The sequence below is a fragment of the Drosophila sulfurigaster genome, chromosome 2L, assembly GCF_023558435.1.
Source record: "Drosophila sulfurigaster albostrigata strain 15112-1811.04 chromosome 2L, ASM2355843v2, whole genome shotgun sequence".
NCBI classification, from domain to species: domain Eukaryota; kingdom Metazoa; phylum Arthropoda; class Insecta; order Diptera; family Drosophilidae; genus Drosophila; species Drosophila sulfurigaster.
In genome coordinates, this window is record NC_084881.1 from 7678382 (window position 1) to 7695064 (window position 16683).

Below are 16683 nucleotides of genomic sequence, written 5' to 3' on the forward strand. Positions count from 1 at the left end.
AACTCAGGCTACGCTCCTTCTGCTGCTTCACTTCGTCCTCCGTTGTCGTCATTTGCTGGGCGTGTTTAGAGTGGACCTGTTTTTAACAGGCATACATCTCGACAAATTTAATTTTTTATAATTATGGCATTTAAGGAATTTTTCTTATTTTATTTATAAATACTTTTTATTTGAAATTTGAAGCTACTTAAACTTATAAGCCAAGCAAATGTTTTTGGTTAGTATATATTAAACAGTAAACACTTCTATGTTAAAATTCCCGTAAATTCTAAACTTCCCGAAATTAGAATTTAAGATTTTTAAGCTATTCAAGTAACTGGTTTTACATGTATTATTTGCATTAAATAAAATTAATAAACTAGTCTTTTATTTCTACGAAAATTTTCGAGCAAAAAATATATAAAATATAATATAATATAATATATATATAAAATGATTTTCTTGTTTATAGGTTAATTAATTATATACAAAAGTTTTCACTTTTTCGTATATACTTTTTTGTTTTTATTTAACAAATTATAAACATAATATATGTTTGTATATGTAGTGAAGTCAAATGAGAAAGAAACCAGCAACTTTTCAAGTTCATTTGCCGTTTAGGGGACAAAAGGTTCACCCTGCAGTGGCTTACCTCACACTCGATGGCCCCACTTGGTGTTTATGAGTCATTTGGGCAAGGCAAAGTTGCAACAACGGCACAAACTGGTTTAGTTATACAAAATGCAAACAGCGTCAATGAGTCGCAGCTGTGTGTGAAGCCGTGTAAGGCTGTTCTTCTGGTCGCTCAGTGTGAGAGACCAAGTTTCAAGCAATTTATATGAATTTTATATGCAATTGCATCAATCTCAATTATAGAGTGCTTGAGGGCGCGCCTAAAACCCAGCACATAGCACATAGCACATAGCACACAGCAGCCCTTTTGCCGATATTGTGTGACATGCAATATTAATAATGGTTTTTATTTAGGTAATTGCTTTGAACCAAACCACACACACACACACACACACACACACACAACTAGAGCTAGTTTTAGCTGCAGCAGGTGAACTTGGCTCTTCTGCAGTTGTTGGCAATTTGCATTCTCAATTCGTTCACAGATTGCCGTCGTCGCTTAACAAAAAACTTTACATTTACGAGGCAAGTCAAAGTTCATTGGCCACACTGTCTGCAAGTCAAGCTGAAGGACAAGTTTGGGTCAATTCGTAAGCGATATAAAAAAAAAGGAAAGCCAAAGCTGAGGCTGAGAAGGCGAACTGTAGCAAACTGAAAATGCAGATAAGAAATTGAGTAAAAGTGCCAGCATAAAATGTATTTGCTTCTGTGTGGGCGACCATAGATTGGTTACGAATAGTTATCAGCTGGACTGCACAGCTCCAGAAATTCATCAATTAATCGAACAGAAAGAGAGATGAAGCAAAGAGAACGCAGAGGCTCAACGGCTCTGAGTTGATTGAAAGATTGAAGAACGTCAAAGACAAGAAAAATCAATTTAAATGATTACAAATTGAAGGAGACAAATAGTCAGCTGCAGCTGTAGGCAGATAAAGACAACGACAACACAGCAGGGGACAAAATCATAAAAAGACCTGCACATGCTCACTGTTCGATACACTGCGAGAAACGAATATCAAACATTATTTTGATATTCAGATGTTGCTTTTAAGGAATATACGATTAAATACCATAAGAGTTAAAAATATTATTAATTTTGTTTATAGAGTTCAGACTTATCTTTCAACTCCAACCACTTTTTGCCAAGTGTGAATGTTTTGAGTAACTCTGTAGTTAACTCAAAAATCCGCATACAGAATCCCAACAGAATACATAAACAAATTTTAATTTTTTCTGTACGTTTACAGAAAAAAAAAAGCTGTAAGAAAGAAACCAACCCCACCCATGCTTCAATCGTCGCGGTGACTGACTCAACTCGCTCGACACTCGCTTCATCTTTATTTCATGTTTCCGACTTAATTTCGCCCTTTTTCCAATTTCAGTTGTTGTCACAACTGGCAGCAAACGATTCGTACTCGTTCGACTGCCTTGTCGAGAAAAATAACAAAAGAAGAGAAGATTCACCAGAAATTCTTGTGAAGAAAAAAAAAAATAAAACAAGAAGAAAAATCCTTGACTCCTATAACTGACACTTTGAGTATTTTCACCATGCTTCATACCCTAACACACACCACAACAGAGATACAACAACAACAACAACACCAGACCGATGCGCTACAATACTTTATGTTAGGTCTTTACATTTCTTCTTTCATTTCACTTGCCGTTTGTCTTTTATCATCGTAGTTGTCACTTTCGTAGATATCATGACTTATGTCTGGAGGCGAAATTGTGAAAGCGATTAGTGCACTCACAAGACCACAAAAAATTAAAAAAAAGATCGTAATATACAACAATTTTTTCTAAATGGTATTTCTATGAATTCCTATTTTTATAAATATACAAATATTTTCAAGTATATTAGTCCCTATTTAAGGGCAAAAGCTTATCGGTTTGATTTCCTCTCCCTATCTGTATCTCTCTCTTTCTGTGCATATTTTCTTTCTGTTTTGAAACGCTACGTCTGAATAAACAATGGGGGTGTCTTGAATAATAGATTTTTAGCTTTTGATTGTATTTGGCGACAACATTTTGCGCTTTCCGTCGTAGCTAAGACACCCAAAAAAAAAACCAACAAAAAATTAGGATCCAACTGGCAAAACACTACAAAGCAAGAACTGGCAGAGAGAAATTAAATTGCAAGAGTTCGAAACGCAAATTGAAATTGCCAAGCTATTAATGTGTTTTTCATGGGACTTTTGATTGGACTTTTAGTCAATTTGCATTCAATTTACAGGGTAAATTAAAGTGTCAAACCAAAATGGCTAAAAATTAGCAATGGATGAAAATAAAAGTGGTTTAACTGCTAAACTTGGTACACAAGCTTTGTGAATGGAATAAACTAAAAGATCTTGACTCCTTTAATAGAATGGAGTGAATACCAAGGTATTTGCAGCAAGTCTTTTAAATATAATTATTATGGATAAGGTTCACACTTGTGAGTTTATTCTAATCTGCCAATTTATAAGACAACAAGACATAGTCGCCAAAACTATTTGTTTGTAAAGTTTTGATAGTGACAAATTAGAAAGTTACAGTCGAGTATGCTCGACTGTGAGATACCCGCTACCCTTTTTAAATAAGACAAAAACAGTGCGGTATTATTCTTAAATTATACCAAATCAACATATCGTTAAAAATTCTATAATATACTAAAGGCTATATTTGGTATATGTTATATTTATTTATTTATTTTAAAAATATACCAGATTGTCAGACCTTAATGCAGTAGTCGTTTTTGCCATACCAAAGTATTTTTCTTAACATATCATCAATTTAAATCAGTCAATACATAAGGAAACAACTTAAGTATATAAAGTTTTAAGTTTTATGTAATAAACAAAAATATAAAAATAGTGGTACTATTCTCATTTTCATAACTGTATACACATTATGGGGTCGGCGATTTCTTCTTCTGTCTTTCACAGACATTTCTTGCAGACACAAAGTTTTAATACACTGATAGCGGCAAAAAATCGTATACAATAATATTTATTTATTCATTATTTCGCCAAAATCTATAAAAGACGTGGTGAACACTCATTTCATTGCTCACATATGTAGCTCAGTAATTAAGAGAGTGTACCGTCTCTAACAAGGGAGAGTGTTGCTGATGTCTAAAGAACAATGCCTTTAAGCATTATTACGCAAGCTGTTAATATAAATATTACAGTGAACACGCCCCTCAACAACCGAACATCATACACGCGCAACAATTAACGCACGCAAAACTAAGCAACACGACTTAATTATGAAAACAAATGTCAGACAATAACGAAATTTTTAATACTTATATTAAAGAAAACACAGCAAAGAGACCTGTCAGAGTTATAGGATGATGACTTTTACATCATCTTTAACCTTTACTTTCATTCCTATAATTCTGACAGGTCTATTTGCTGAGTTGTCTGTAATATAAGTATTAAATATATAAATACTCATAGTGACTATCGACTGTCAACTGATAATGCATTTTGAACTACCTCACTAACGTATTGAATTGCACTGCATTTTTGATTATCACAGGCGTAAAAGCCATGTCATTAATAAAGTACATTGAAATATACTAGTAATATTTACAATTCTATTCAAGATGCACTTGTTTTACAGACAAACAGATGGCATTGACCTATGACCATATATATAAATACAGATGTGTAATCGTAGATGATCGAAAAATTCAGTTATATGATTTGGATTTGAAATCAGTCAGTAATTATTCTCTTGAGCGAGTGGTCGACAAATTAAAATACAGAATTCAAATGAATTTAAAAACGTGTATAATCACAATATTATTAACAATTTCACAAGTGAACAGCTTGGTAAATAAATCGACTGCACTTCATAATTAAATATTAACTTGTGTATCAAAGTGTTCCAAAGAATCAAAGCTATTGGATGAACAATGCAGTACCTATTGCTATCAGGTTGTGAAGCCGCTTCTACAATACGTCAACACGGTCTCAACAATGACACAAGAACACAACGAGTTGCAACATACAATTAAGACACAAGCCCAGCAATTGAAATCGTGTGAAATACAATCTGAACTTAAGTCAAAGTTAAGCGAATCATTCGAAATCCATAATCGAAATCAACAAAAACTTATTGATCAATATGAGATTGAAATAACTAATCTGAAATCGGAAATCAAGTCGAAAGATAATGAAATTAAGGAATTGCAATCACAAAATGCAAAGACTAAAGCACTTCAGAATGAGATCACTGCTTATAAACAGACATCCAGTTGTCTCGGCAAATTGACGGCGCTTCATTCGATTCGAGTTCCTATAACACAAACAATGACAGTTTCATGTGAATCGAACTTGTCTGAAGCTGGAACTGGATGGACTGTTATACAGCGACGTAAGGATGGAAGTGTCAATTTTAATAAAACTTGGTCAGCGTACAAAGAAGGTTTTGGAGATCCGCGTGGAGAATTCTTTATTGGACTCGAGAAGCTTCACTTGCTAACACAATCCCAGCCCCATGAATTATATATATCCCTTGGCGACTTTTTTAATGCAACACGATATGCCAGATACAACAACTTCGTTATTGGTGACGAGACAGAGTTATATGAAATGAAAGAACTTGGAACGTATTCAGGCAATGCTGGCGACTCATTGTCATTTCACAAACATTTTAAATTTTCAACACCAGATAAGGATTCCAAGTGTGCATCCAAATACAGTTCAGGCTGGTGGTTTAACAACCGCTGCTATCATTGGTATTTATAAAGCAAAAAATGCAAATAATATTATTTAAATTATGTTTTAAATGTAGCAATCTCAATGGCCGTTATATACAACAAGATATTGGAGAGAATGTAGATGGAATTGAATGGAGGGGATGGAAACAGGATAGACCATTAAAAATTACTCAAATGATGATAAGACCAAAATCTTAAGAGGTAATACAACAAATACATATAAATTTATTTACTTTTTATGATAAAAGATGTATTCAAATAATAGGATTATACTCTTTTATCTCATGAATTTACTTTTAATGTTTATTTTGCAGAATTGAGTTCTGTGAGATTTTTTCTCTTCAATGTTCGTATCTGGCATTGATTTGGCAACGCGTTGAAGCGCTTAACAACAGTAAATAAATAGTTCGATATTGTCTTAAAAGTAAAACTATGTAACTATATTTGATATTAATCAATATTCATACACATGTATATTTTCAAACCTTTATATTTTGCAAATTATTGAATTCATTGAAACAAATCTCAGTTTTATTGTTTTGTCATGTTAAATATCTACATACATAAAATGTATACTATATATACATATGTATTACATATATAGTTTCTTATCTAATAAAACGTTTCTTTAATGCATCATATAACATAATACTTTTAAAACTTCTTTTTACAGCTTTTCGTTTTCTCATTGAAATCTTATGAATGACTACACAAACTGCAGACCAAATTATGTTTTAAATATAGCAATCTTAATGAACAATATACATATACCAGCAGACAATGGAGAGGAAACTGATGGAATTGCATGGGGAAAATGGAAAAGGATCGACCCTTGAAATTTACACAAATGATGATAAGGCCAATATCTTAAAGGTGTATATACATACATATATAAAAGTTTTAAAATAGTGGTACTATTCTCAATTTCATAACTGTATACACATTATGGGGTCGTAGATGACTCGTTTCTCGGCACAAAAGTTGAATACTCTTCCATCTAATACGGGTAGCGTTAAAAATGTTGTATATAATATTTATTTATCCATTATTTCGCCAAGATCTATAAAAGACGGGCTGAACACTCATTACTCACAAAGCTCAGTAATTAAGTTAGTAAAATTAAGATGTGCGTGATAATTATTTTTACTTTCATTACACGAGAGTGTAACGTCTCTAACAAGGGAGAGTGTTGCTGATGTCTAAAGAACAATGCCTTTAAGCATTATTACGCAAGCTGTTAATATAAATATTACAGTGAACACGCCCCTCAACAACCGAACATCATACACGCGCAACAATTAACGCACGCAAAACTAAGCAACACGACTTAATTATGAAAACAAATGTCAGACAATAACGAAATTTTTAATACTTATATTAAAGAAAACACAGCAAAGAGACCTGTCAGAGTTATAGGATGATGACTTTTACATCATCTTTAACCTTTACTTTCATTCCTATAATTCTGACAGGTCTATTTGCTGAGTTGTCTGTAATATAAGTATTAAATATATAAATACTCATAGTGACTATCGACTGTCAACTGATAATGCATTTTGAACTACCTCACTAACGTATTGAATTGCACTGCATTTTTGATTATCACAGTCATAGAAGCATTGTCATTATATATACTAGTAATATTTACAATTCTATTCAAGATGCACTTGTTTTACAGACAAACAGATGGCATTGACCTATGACCATATACATATATAAATACAGATGTGTAATCGTAGATGATCAAAAATTCTGTTATATGATTTGGATTTGAAATCAGTCAGTAAATATTCTCTTGAGCGAGTGGTCGACAAATTGAAATACAGAATTCAAATGAATTTAAAACGTGTATAATCACAATATTATTAACAATTTCACAAGTGAACAGCTTGGTAAATAAATCGACTGCACTTCATAATTAAATATTAACTTGTGTATCAAAGTGTTCCAAAGAATCAAAGCTATTGGATGAACAATGCAGTACCTATTGCTATCAGGTTGTGAAGCCGCTTCTACAATACGTCAACACGGTGACAACAATGACACAAGAACACAACGAGTTGCAGCAAACAATTAAGATGCAAGCCGAAACAATAAAAACTTAAAAGAATTGATGCTATCTAAGGACATGCAATGGGCCCAGCAATTGAAATCGTGTGAAATACAATCTGAACTTAAGTCAAAGTTAAGCGAATCATTCGAAAACCATAATCGAAATCAACAAAAACTTATTGATCAATATGAGATTGAAATAACTAATCTGAAATCGGAAATCAAGTCGAAAGATAATGAAATTAAGGAATTGCAATCACAAAATGCAAAGACTAAAGCACTTCAGAATGAGATCACTGCTTATAAACAGACATCCAGTTGTCTCGGTAAATTAACGGACATTCATGCAATCCGCGTTCCCATAACACAAACAATGACAGTTTCATGTGAATCGAGCTTGCCTGAAGCTGGAACTGGATGGACTGTTATACAGCGACGTAAGGATGGTAGTGTGGATTTTAATAAAACTTGGTCAGCGTACAAAGAAGGTTTTGGAGATCCGCGTGGAGAATTCTTTATTGGACTCGAGAAGCTTCACTTGCTAACACAATCCCAGCCCCATGAATTATATATATTCCTTGAGGACTTTTTTAATGCCACACGATATGCCAGATACAACAACTTCGTTATTGGTGACGAGACAGAGTTCTATGCAATGAAAGAGCTTGGAACGTATTCAGGCAATGCTGGCGACTCATTTCACAAGCACGTAAATGCAAAATTTTTAACACCCGATAAGGATTTTACCAATAAAAAGTGTGCATCCTATTTCGGATCAGGCTGGTGGTTTACGATCTGCTATTATTGGTATTTATAAAGCAAAAATGTAAATATTATTTAAATTATGTTTTAAATGTAGCAATCTCAATGGCCGTTATATACAACAAGATATTGGAGAGAATATAGATGGAATTGAATGGAGGGGATGGAAACATGATAGACCATTAAAAATTACTCAGATGATGATAAGACCAAAATCTTAAGAGGTAATAAAACAAATACATATAAATTTATTTACTTTTTATAATAAAAGATGTATTAAATAATAGGATTGTACTATTGTATCTAATGAATTTACTTTTAATGTTTATTTTTCAGAATTGAGTTCTGTGAGGTTTTATACCCGCTACCCATAGGGTAGAAGGGTATTATAACTTTGTGCCGGCAGGAAATGTATGTAACAGGTAGAAGGAGGCATCTCCGACCCTATAAAGTATATATATTCTTGATCAGCGTCAACAGCCGAGACGATATAGCCATGTCCGTCTGTCCGTCTGTGTGTCTGTGTGTCTGTGTGTCTGTGTGTCCGTCCGTCTGTCCGTATGAACACCTAGATCTCAGAGACTACGAGAGATAGAGCTATAATTTTTTTTCGACAGCATTTGTTATGTTTGCACGCAGATCAAGTTTGTTTCAAATTTTTGCCACGCCCACTTCCGCCCCCGCAAATCAAAAAATCGAATAACAAGCGTAATTTTAAAGCTAGAGTTGCGAATTTTGGTATATATAATAATAACTATAGTAGTTATGATTCCTGAAAATTTGGTTGCGATCAGATAAAAATTGTGGAAGTTATAAAAGAAATACTTTTGTATGGGCAAAAACGCCTACTTATAAGGGTCTTAGTTACTTTGGCTGACAATCTGGTATATTGAGCCGTCTATGGTATATTTTGAATGTGGTACTATATTGATATACCAAACATACCATTTGGTATATTTTTAGTATTTTTAAGTATTTTCGGTATATTTTCAAAATGATACCGCAATATTTTGCCTTTATTAAAAATGGGTAGCAGGTATCTCACAGTCGAGCACACTCGACTGTAACTTTCTTACTTGTTTCTCTTCAATGTTCGTATCTGGCATTGATTTGGCAACGCGTTGAAGCGCTTAACAACAGTAAATAAATAGTTCGATATTGTCTTAAAAGTAAAACTATATAACCATATTTTATATTAATCAATATTCATACACATCTATATTTTCAAACCTTTATATTTTGCAAATTATTGAATTCATTGAAACAAATCTCAGTTTTATTGCTTTTTGATATTAAACAACTACATACATATATAGTTTCTTATCTAATAAAACGTTTCTTTAATGCATCATATAACATAATACTTTTCGTTTTCTCATCGAAATCTTATGAATAACTACACAAACTGCAGACCATATTTCTTTTGAACTGGGAAAACGAGAAAACAGAGCAAAAAAAATGGACATCAATTAGGCAAAAATCTGGCAACAATGGAGTGCAATGAAGAACCATGGAAGAGACAGTAAAAGCATGCAATAAAAACCCATATGTCCAATCTTAGCGTAGACAGGAACAAAAGCAGAGAGACTGATAACATTATGAGGTGTTATCAATGCCAGATGCCAAACAGACATTCAATGAAAGGCCTTTTAAATGAATTTCATACAGTGCATGGGATCCAGAATATCCAGAAGGTTTTAGGTGAAAGGGACACTTGCATAAAGTTGATTAAATCCCATTTAGTAAAACAAAAAAAGGAACTTATATACAGCGATAGACCTTAGTTAATCCCTGGCCATAGACAATGCCAGAAACACACAGCGTCTGAGACACTTTCAAAGATATTAAAAGCAAGTTATCAGCAAACAAAATGCATGCAGCTCCATGGCATTTAGGGACTTCCTAACTCCAACCCATATAATTTCGCAGCTCTAGTCGTAGACAAAGTCGCGTCTCTGGCGAAAAGACAACGGATATGAATATACCCAAAGGCTATCAGACAGCGTAAATGAGCGTGTATTGTAGAAAGAAATTGCTTCAAGAGATGCACACAAACACAGGCAGACAGCACAGGCGAAGCACAAAAACAAACAGAACGTGGCTAAATGGCAGAGATTGGTGGCCTCCCCCCCACCTCAATCTATTCGCAACAGCCCCGAACTACATAGTATAAACAGTGCCCAATCCATGATAGAGACTCTGCGACAGTGTGTCTGCTTTGGCACTGATACGGCTAAATCTGTTTGGCTACTAGAAAACTTTTTTGTGAACTGTTGCTTGGGATGGGATTTGGAATTTGTGTTGCATCATGATGACAACAACGATTGACGCAACGATGATGTTGCCACGCTGCACAAACTCAACTGGCTCCATCATGACTAGAGGTTTTAACAATTTGCATAGAAAATATTGTGTAAGCAGCAACAACAAAAAAGAAATGTACAGATAAAAAGTATTCGCTGTACAACATTTATTATAAAGGCAAGAAATTTATCCGACTGTGTCAAGCTAAGTATTATAATTTGTAAATTGATTTATTTTGTAAGTTTCACTAGAACAATTAGTTGTAAGAAAACGATATACAATTAATACTTAGTTAATGCCCAGGCCACTGTAACAATCCTTAATTTCTATTTCCTCTAAATCACGATTGAATTTACCATTAAATGCTCAAGACAAGGTGAAATAGTTCCATGTATCACTCTTAATTACAAGTTTCTCAACAGTTTTACAATCCCCAATTCCAATTTCCTCTAAACAGCAACCAATTTGAATACAAAATAAGAGTGAACAGAAGAATTGAAAGTAGAGTTAACGTTTAGTACCCTCGATTCGGGATGGGATGGTAATAACATCTTGCCAATAAATCGCCTGAGCGATCCAGCCGCAATGACTTTCATTTAGCGTTGGGCTGAGGAAGCCAGCATTTCTTCCGCTTCATATTACAAATCTACAGTTGATGCGATTATGGGCGAGACACGAACAATAACACCAACAAAGAAAAGCAGAAGTGAATCCATGTGCCTTCAAGCGGGACTAACACTGATATGTACCATAAAACAGAGCAAAAAAATAAAACTTAGACGATTGGTACTCGAGGGGTATGACCAGTTAATAGCATTGCCCGTCTACGCCCACGCAATCAGTACAAACATTTTTTACGTTTGCCAAGATACATTTTTTTTTTGGTTTGTTTCGTTTTTTAACCCCAAACGGAAAGACAACGAAACAGAGTTATGCAGTTGGCCAACTTGTTGTGATGCTGCCCAAAGGGCAACTGACTTTCAGCAGCAGAGAAACACACAGACTACCATTTGAGATTGCATGGGGAAAGCAGGGATGGGAAATGGTTCAATGGCTTGCGTTGGTTCGCTGCTCTTTGCGAAGGCGTAGTGTTAAAATTATCAAAATGAAATGAAGAAAAGTGGTTAAACAAGAACTTCAGTGGGGAACTCATATTTGAAGTAAATGATAATAAATACATAAGAGTCTCAATTATAAATGAAATAACTCGCCTTGCAAATAGCTAAAGCTTAATTGGCAGTCTCCATAATCTCTCTCTACGACTGTTGTATACTGTAATCAAGCAACTTGGACAAATGCAGGCAATTTAACACAACTTTGTTGGAGCAATTCCCATACAGTTTTAAAGTTGAAGCCTCAGAAAACAAGTGGGCGGGAAAAGTTTACCCATTTAACCAATTTTCAGCAGCAGCACACAGCAACAAAAAAAAAACCATTACATTGACCGCAACGGGGGCAGAACAACAACAAACAGCAGCAGCAGCAGCTGAGATGAAACGGGAAACTGCTGAGAGGAGTAGGTGTTGCTAGGGGCGTGGCTAGCGGCTAGTGGAAAGTGGCAAGTAGCAAGTGGCAAGTGGCCTTAAACCGGTTCAATGTCCAGCCACATAGCCACAAGCAAAACTGGCCAAGTAAAAACTCATCAAACTATATTTTCAATAAATAATGACAAAGCAAAGAGAGGAACTGAAGGGCAGACAGTTGGACTGCTCGACTGCCTGACTGTGTGTCGGCCATTTTGCTTGTCTTTCTCCGACTCCGACTGCTGCCAACAACTTCATTGATTTTATGCCATTGTATGGTGGCCATTTTCAGCCATTCAAACTCGCTACAGTCGTGAGTCGCGACAGCTAGCGCATCGAATCATAAATAAACAGAAACCAAAAAAAGCAACAGCTTCAAACACACAAAACTGTGCGCACCCATACCTTCTGTATTTGTGAGTGTGTGTGTGTGTGCCACGCCCAGTTAGCGCGCCGTGTGGTATGCAGCAGTATTTGCATGAACGCCAGGCGAAACACCTTCCTCGCTCCCGCTTTGCAGACAGTCGACACACTGACAAGTCAACAACGCAACCTGCATGGACGACAAGCGAGACTTGCAGACGACTCAGACGCTGGGCCTAAAGGCACAGTGGGGCAAATAGCTAACATTGAATCGACAAAAAATCTACAATTTATTAAGAATATTCTATTCTATTATTTTTTCTTTAAATATACACACATTGATAATCTTTTTGTATAAACTTATTTAACACCCAATCGAACTGCAATTTATGAAAAATATTTTCTCACAATTCAAGTGTTTAGTGGGTCAAATAGCAAACATTGAACATAATTTGATAGAATTCTTTATAATTGTCTTGTCATCATTTTGACAATCAATCAATCGACAAAAAAACTACAATTTGTAAGGAATTCCACTGTGCTAAGTACTCAAATGCACAAAAGGTAAACACTTACAGACATTAAACATAATAACAACTGTTAAAAGTCTTTGATATTTTTTTGTATTATCAATTTAACACCCAATAGATCAACAATTTATTAAGAATATTTTCTTACAATTCCACAGTGCTCAGTGGAGTAAATAACTAACATTGAACATAATTTGTAAGTCTCTAGAAAAATGTTGTATAATCATATATTTTGACAAATAATCAACACAAAAAAACCACAATTTGTAAAGTAAATTTGCTGAAAATTCCACAAAGTATCTAAATGCACAGTGGGGCCAATACGTTGTTTGCATTAAACATGATAACAACTTTTTAAAGTCTCTAGTATTTTTTTTTTGTATCATTTTAAAACACAATCGAACTACAATTTGTAAAGAATATTTTCTCACAATTCCACTGTTGCCCTTTTTTTTTGTACAACTTTTGTCAGTTCATACGTATAATAAATTGCACAGTGGGGAACGCTCTCCGGACCCTAAGCGCGGTAAGTGCCGGCGTGTGAATGGGCCAAGAGTGCAGTAAAAACTGCACATGGAGTTTTTCCGGCCAGCATTTAGATGGTTTTCGGCGTTTGGCTAGTTTATGGCATGCCCCAAACACCGAAACCAAGGCGTACCGCACAGCTGTTGCTTATTGTTGTTGTTGCTGTCGAGAACTTTTGGCAGACAACGTGAAATTTGTATATGGTGCAGCATTGCGAAACTTTTTGTATTAGATTGCAAATTGGCAGCACAATAGTATCGCTATTCGCAGTGTTTTTATCGAAAGTACTAATAACAAAAAATATATATATTTACTATATTTACTCTTTGAACTGTCTCTTTAATCAGTAGAAAATCTTGATGAATTCACAGAAATTTCTAAATCGATCTTTCGAAAAGATTAGGATTATGTTTTTTAGTGAATTAAAAACATAAGTTTCAATATTCAACTTCAGTTTTATACATGTGAAAGAATTCATTATTTTTTCTATCAAATCGAATTTGTATCCAATCGAAAGTCGTTTTATGTGGTGGAATCTGAGTCGTTTTGCTTACCTCTTTCAACTCCGGAAATATCTTTTGCGTAGCCTGAAAGTACATGGAATGAGAAGAGAACTTCAAGTTAATTTCATAAGTAGTTATATAAATAATATTTTTGGTATTTTTTAATATTTTGTTAAATGTTAACGGCTCACAACAAAACAAATATGCAAATAAAAAAGGTCAAACCTTGGGTTCAAGCTCAAAACATCCACCCGCAAAAAGGCTCAAGAGTTTTGGGCACCCACACAAAGTATTCAAATTAAAAACCACTTCAGCAAGTAAAGTGCAGCCGGGAAAAATGTTTCCTTCCTGGCATAAAAAGTTGTGGGTGCCAGCGTTAAGAACTCAGAGAGCTCAGTGGGAACTGTGAAAATGGTAAATTCACAGCCGGCAGACGAAGAATTTTAGCCCTTTTTGTAAGTTCGAAAATGTCGGATTCTTTTCTTGACATTTTTTCATCACTTTTTCCCCCCTTTTTACTTCTTAGCTTAGCCATGGTGAGAACTATGAGTTTTCTCTTTTAAATACTTACAAGATAAAGATGTGGAGATTTATGTATGTTTTTATGGGGTAAATAAAATCTTAAAGTATACAATTCATATTCAAAACACCTCATATATAGTAGGTGCTTAAATCGAGATTATATAAGCAAATATTATTACTCTTGAATACCAAATTGTTACTAAAGTTTTGATAGGATTTCCTAAGTAATCAAGTTTTAAGCAAATGACTTGTGTATTTTTTCACCCGCTATACATAGAAGAGAAGGATATCATAACTTTGTGCATCTATGAATTGTATATAAAATGCAGAAGGAGGCATCTCCGACCCTATGAAATATATATATTCTTGATCAGGGTCAACAGCAGAGACGATATAGCCATGTTCGTATATTCATATGGTATCTTTTGCACTCTATTGTATATTTTGAATGTAGTACTATATCGATATACGAAATATAACCTTTGGTATATTTTTAGTATTTTACGATTTATTAATTCTTTATATTTTCAAATGAATACAGCAAGCGACTTACTTGTTAAACTCTAGCATTGACATTTTGAACAATATACTACAAATTTATATTTTTAATTTTCAAATCCAGAATGATTCTAATTATAAAACTTGCAGTTCAAAACGTTCACTGTTTTACTAGTTTCTTAATAAGCAAGGCTACTAAACAAATTGGAAACCTCATTAAAATTCCGCCGAAAACAAAATTGTTGTACACACACGATTTTGTTTCCAAAAGAATGAATTTTCCCTTGCAAATGAATGTATTTAAATGTTGCATAAATTTGTTCGGTTTTTTTTTTGTCTATTTCAGCTGGTTTAACTATTATTTTTATTTGCTGTTGGCATTTCAGTTTTTGGGGTTTCATTTGTTTGTCTGCACGTCTAATTAACGCTATATTCACATTTGCATAATACACAGATTTGGGATAGGGCGAGATTCAGCGGGATTCATGCACAACAATAGGAAATCATAATAGAATTTCACTTTAATTGCAAAAAGCCAAATTGCAAAAACAATTCAAAGCTATGCACACACATTTGCCTGAACTGGCGAGGGGTGTTTAGAAAATAACACAGAACTGAATTCAATTGTTTTGCGTTGTATACATTTATTATTATTTTTATTCATCGCTATTCATGTTTGTTGCAACATTGGTAAAATCAACATTAAATAATATTTATAATTATTAGTTACATGCAGAAATATAAATGCATTATTATTATTTATCAGTTTGCCTACACGCAACATTTCACAACACTCCTCGAACTCCTACTTGAAAGGGGGGCGTGATTCATTCATGCGAATTAATGCATAGTCCAGTAATTGACTTTAAATGTTTTATGGTTTATGGGGAGGAAATGATAATGATTATTTCGTCTGTGTGCAATTTGCAATTTGCGAGAGTGTTAAATATGGCAATCGTAACTTGTGCCAATTACCAAAATTATTATTGCTGTTAACAAGCAATTATTATGGTGTTACCAATTTAATAGTTTTGTGGCTTACAGTAAACGGAACGCATTATAGTTGTTATCTAGTTGCTACGCTTGTTTTCTTTGCTTAAGATGTAAAAGTACACATGCGATTAGATAATAAAGGGAATTTATTTAGTAAATTCTTTTTGTTAGTTTATCTGCATTAATATTATTAAAAAGCCGAATCAGGTAAGAGATATAACAAAGTTAATGAATGTTTAAGCAATACCTATCCCTATATTTGTTTAACTTTTGTCTCTGTTTTCTTTCACATATGCATTTTCCTTTGATCCTTTTATAACACACACTCACACATACACACACACACACATAGATAAGTAAGAATGTCAGTGTTTCTATCTCATTCCTTGGCTCTGAACTCCAGCACACAAATACTCAACAAACTGCCAACGGCCACAAAATCTGTAGCTGAAAAACTAATTCATTTCAGATTTTAATTCATTAGATTCTTTTTTTTTTCTATTTTCAAATGGCTGGCCAGGAAAGCACGTCAGTAGAGGCGACATCTCTTTGTCTTGCCAGTATTTTAGCCGCGAGCACATTAACCCCCAACCACCATCCAGATACCACAGCGACCAATCTTCAACTTTCCTGCCCGCTCCTTTTTCTCTCCCTTTTCAGAAATGGGAGAAAAAACTCATGCCGACAAACTGCATACAAAAGCTGCAGTAAAATGTCAAAGTGGTATGCAAATGTTGCCATGGTGTGTGTTTCTATGAGTACAAGTGTGTGTGTGTGGAGTGTGT

General features: G+C 34.3%; 2 protein-coding genes across 2 annotated transcripts in view; one reads left to right on the forward strand and one right to left on the reverse strand.

Annotated features, from left to right (window-relative positions):
• The window catches only part of LOC133844864 (disintegrin and metalloproteinase domain-containing protein 10), a 140460-nt gene that overhangs the window by 107052 nt on the left and 16725 nt on the right, over positions 1–16683 (reverse strand). The window contains 1 exon segment of the mRNA XM_062279142.1: positions 13937–13969. Within this exon segment, the coding sequence (XP_062135126.1) occupies positions 13937–13969 (33 nt within the window).
• LOC133850759 (ficolin-2-like) lies at positions 4311–5846 on the forward strand. The gene is made up of 4 exons (XM_062286945.1): positions 4311–4433; positions 4485–5341; positions 5398–5524; positions 5638–5846. The coding sequence occupies exons 1-3, from the start codon at positions 4374–4376 to the stop codon at positions 5519–5521; spliced, it is 1041 nt and encodes a 346-aa protein (XP_062142929.1). The 5' UTR covers positions 4311–4373; the 3' UTR covers positions 5522–5524; positions 5638–5846.

What these genes read in the sequence shown, in the direction of transcription:
- LOC133850759 (XM_062286945.1), top strand. Translation starts at nt 4,374, where the DNA reads ATGAATTTAAAAACGTGTATAATCACAATATTATTAACAATTTCACAA. An exon ending in TTTCACAAGTGAACAGCTTG is followed by an intron (nt 4,434 to 4,484) that starts GTAAATAAATCG and finishes TGTGTATCAAAG; the next exon opens with TGTTCCAAAGAATCAAAGCT. An exon ending in AACAACCGCTGCTATCATTG is followed by an intron (nt 5,342 to 5,397) that starts GTATTTATAAAG and finishes TTTTAAATGTAG; the next exon opens with CAATCTCAATGGCCGTTATA.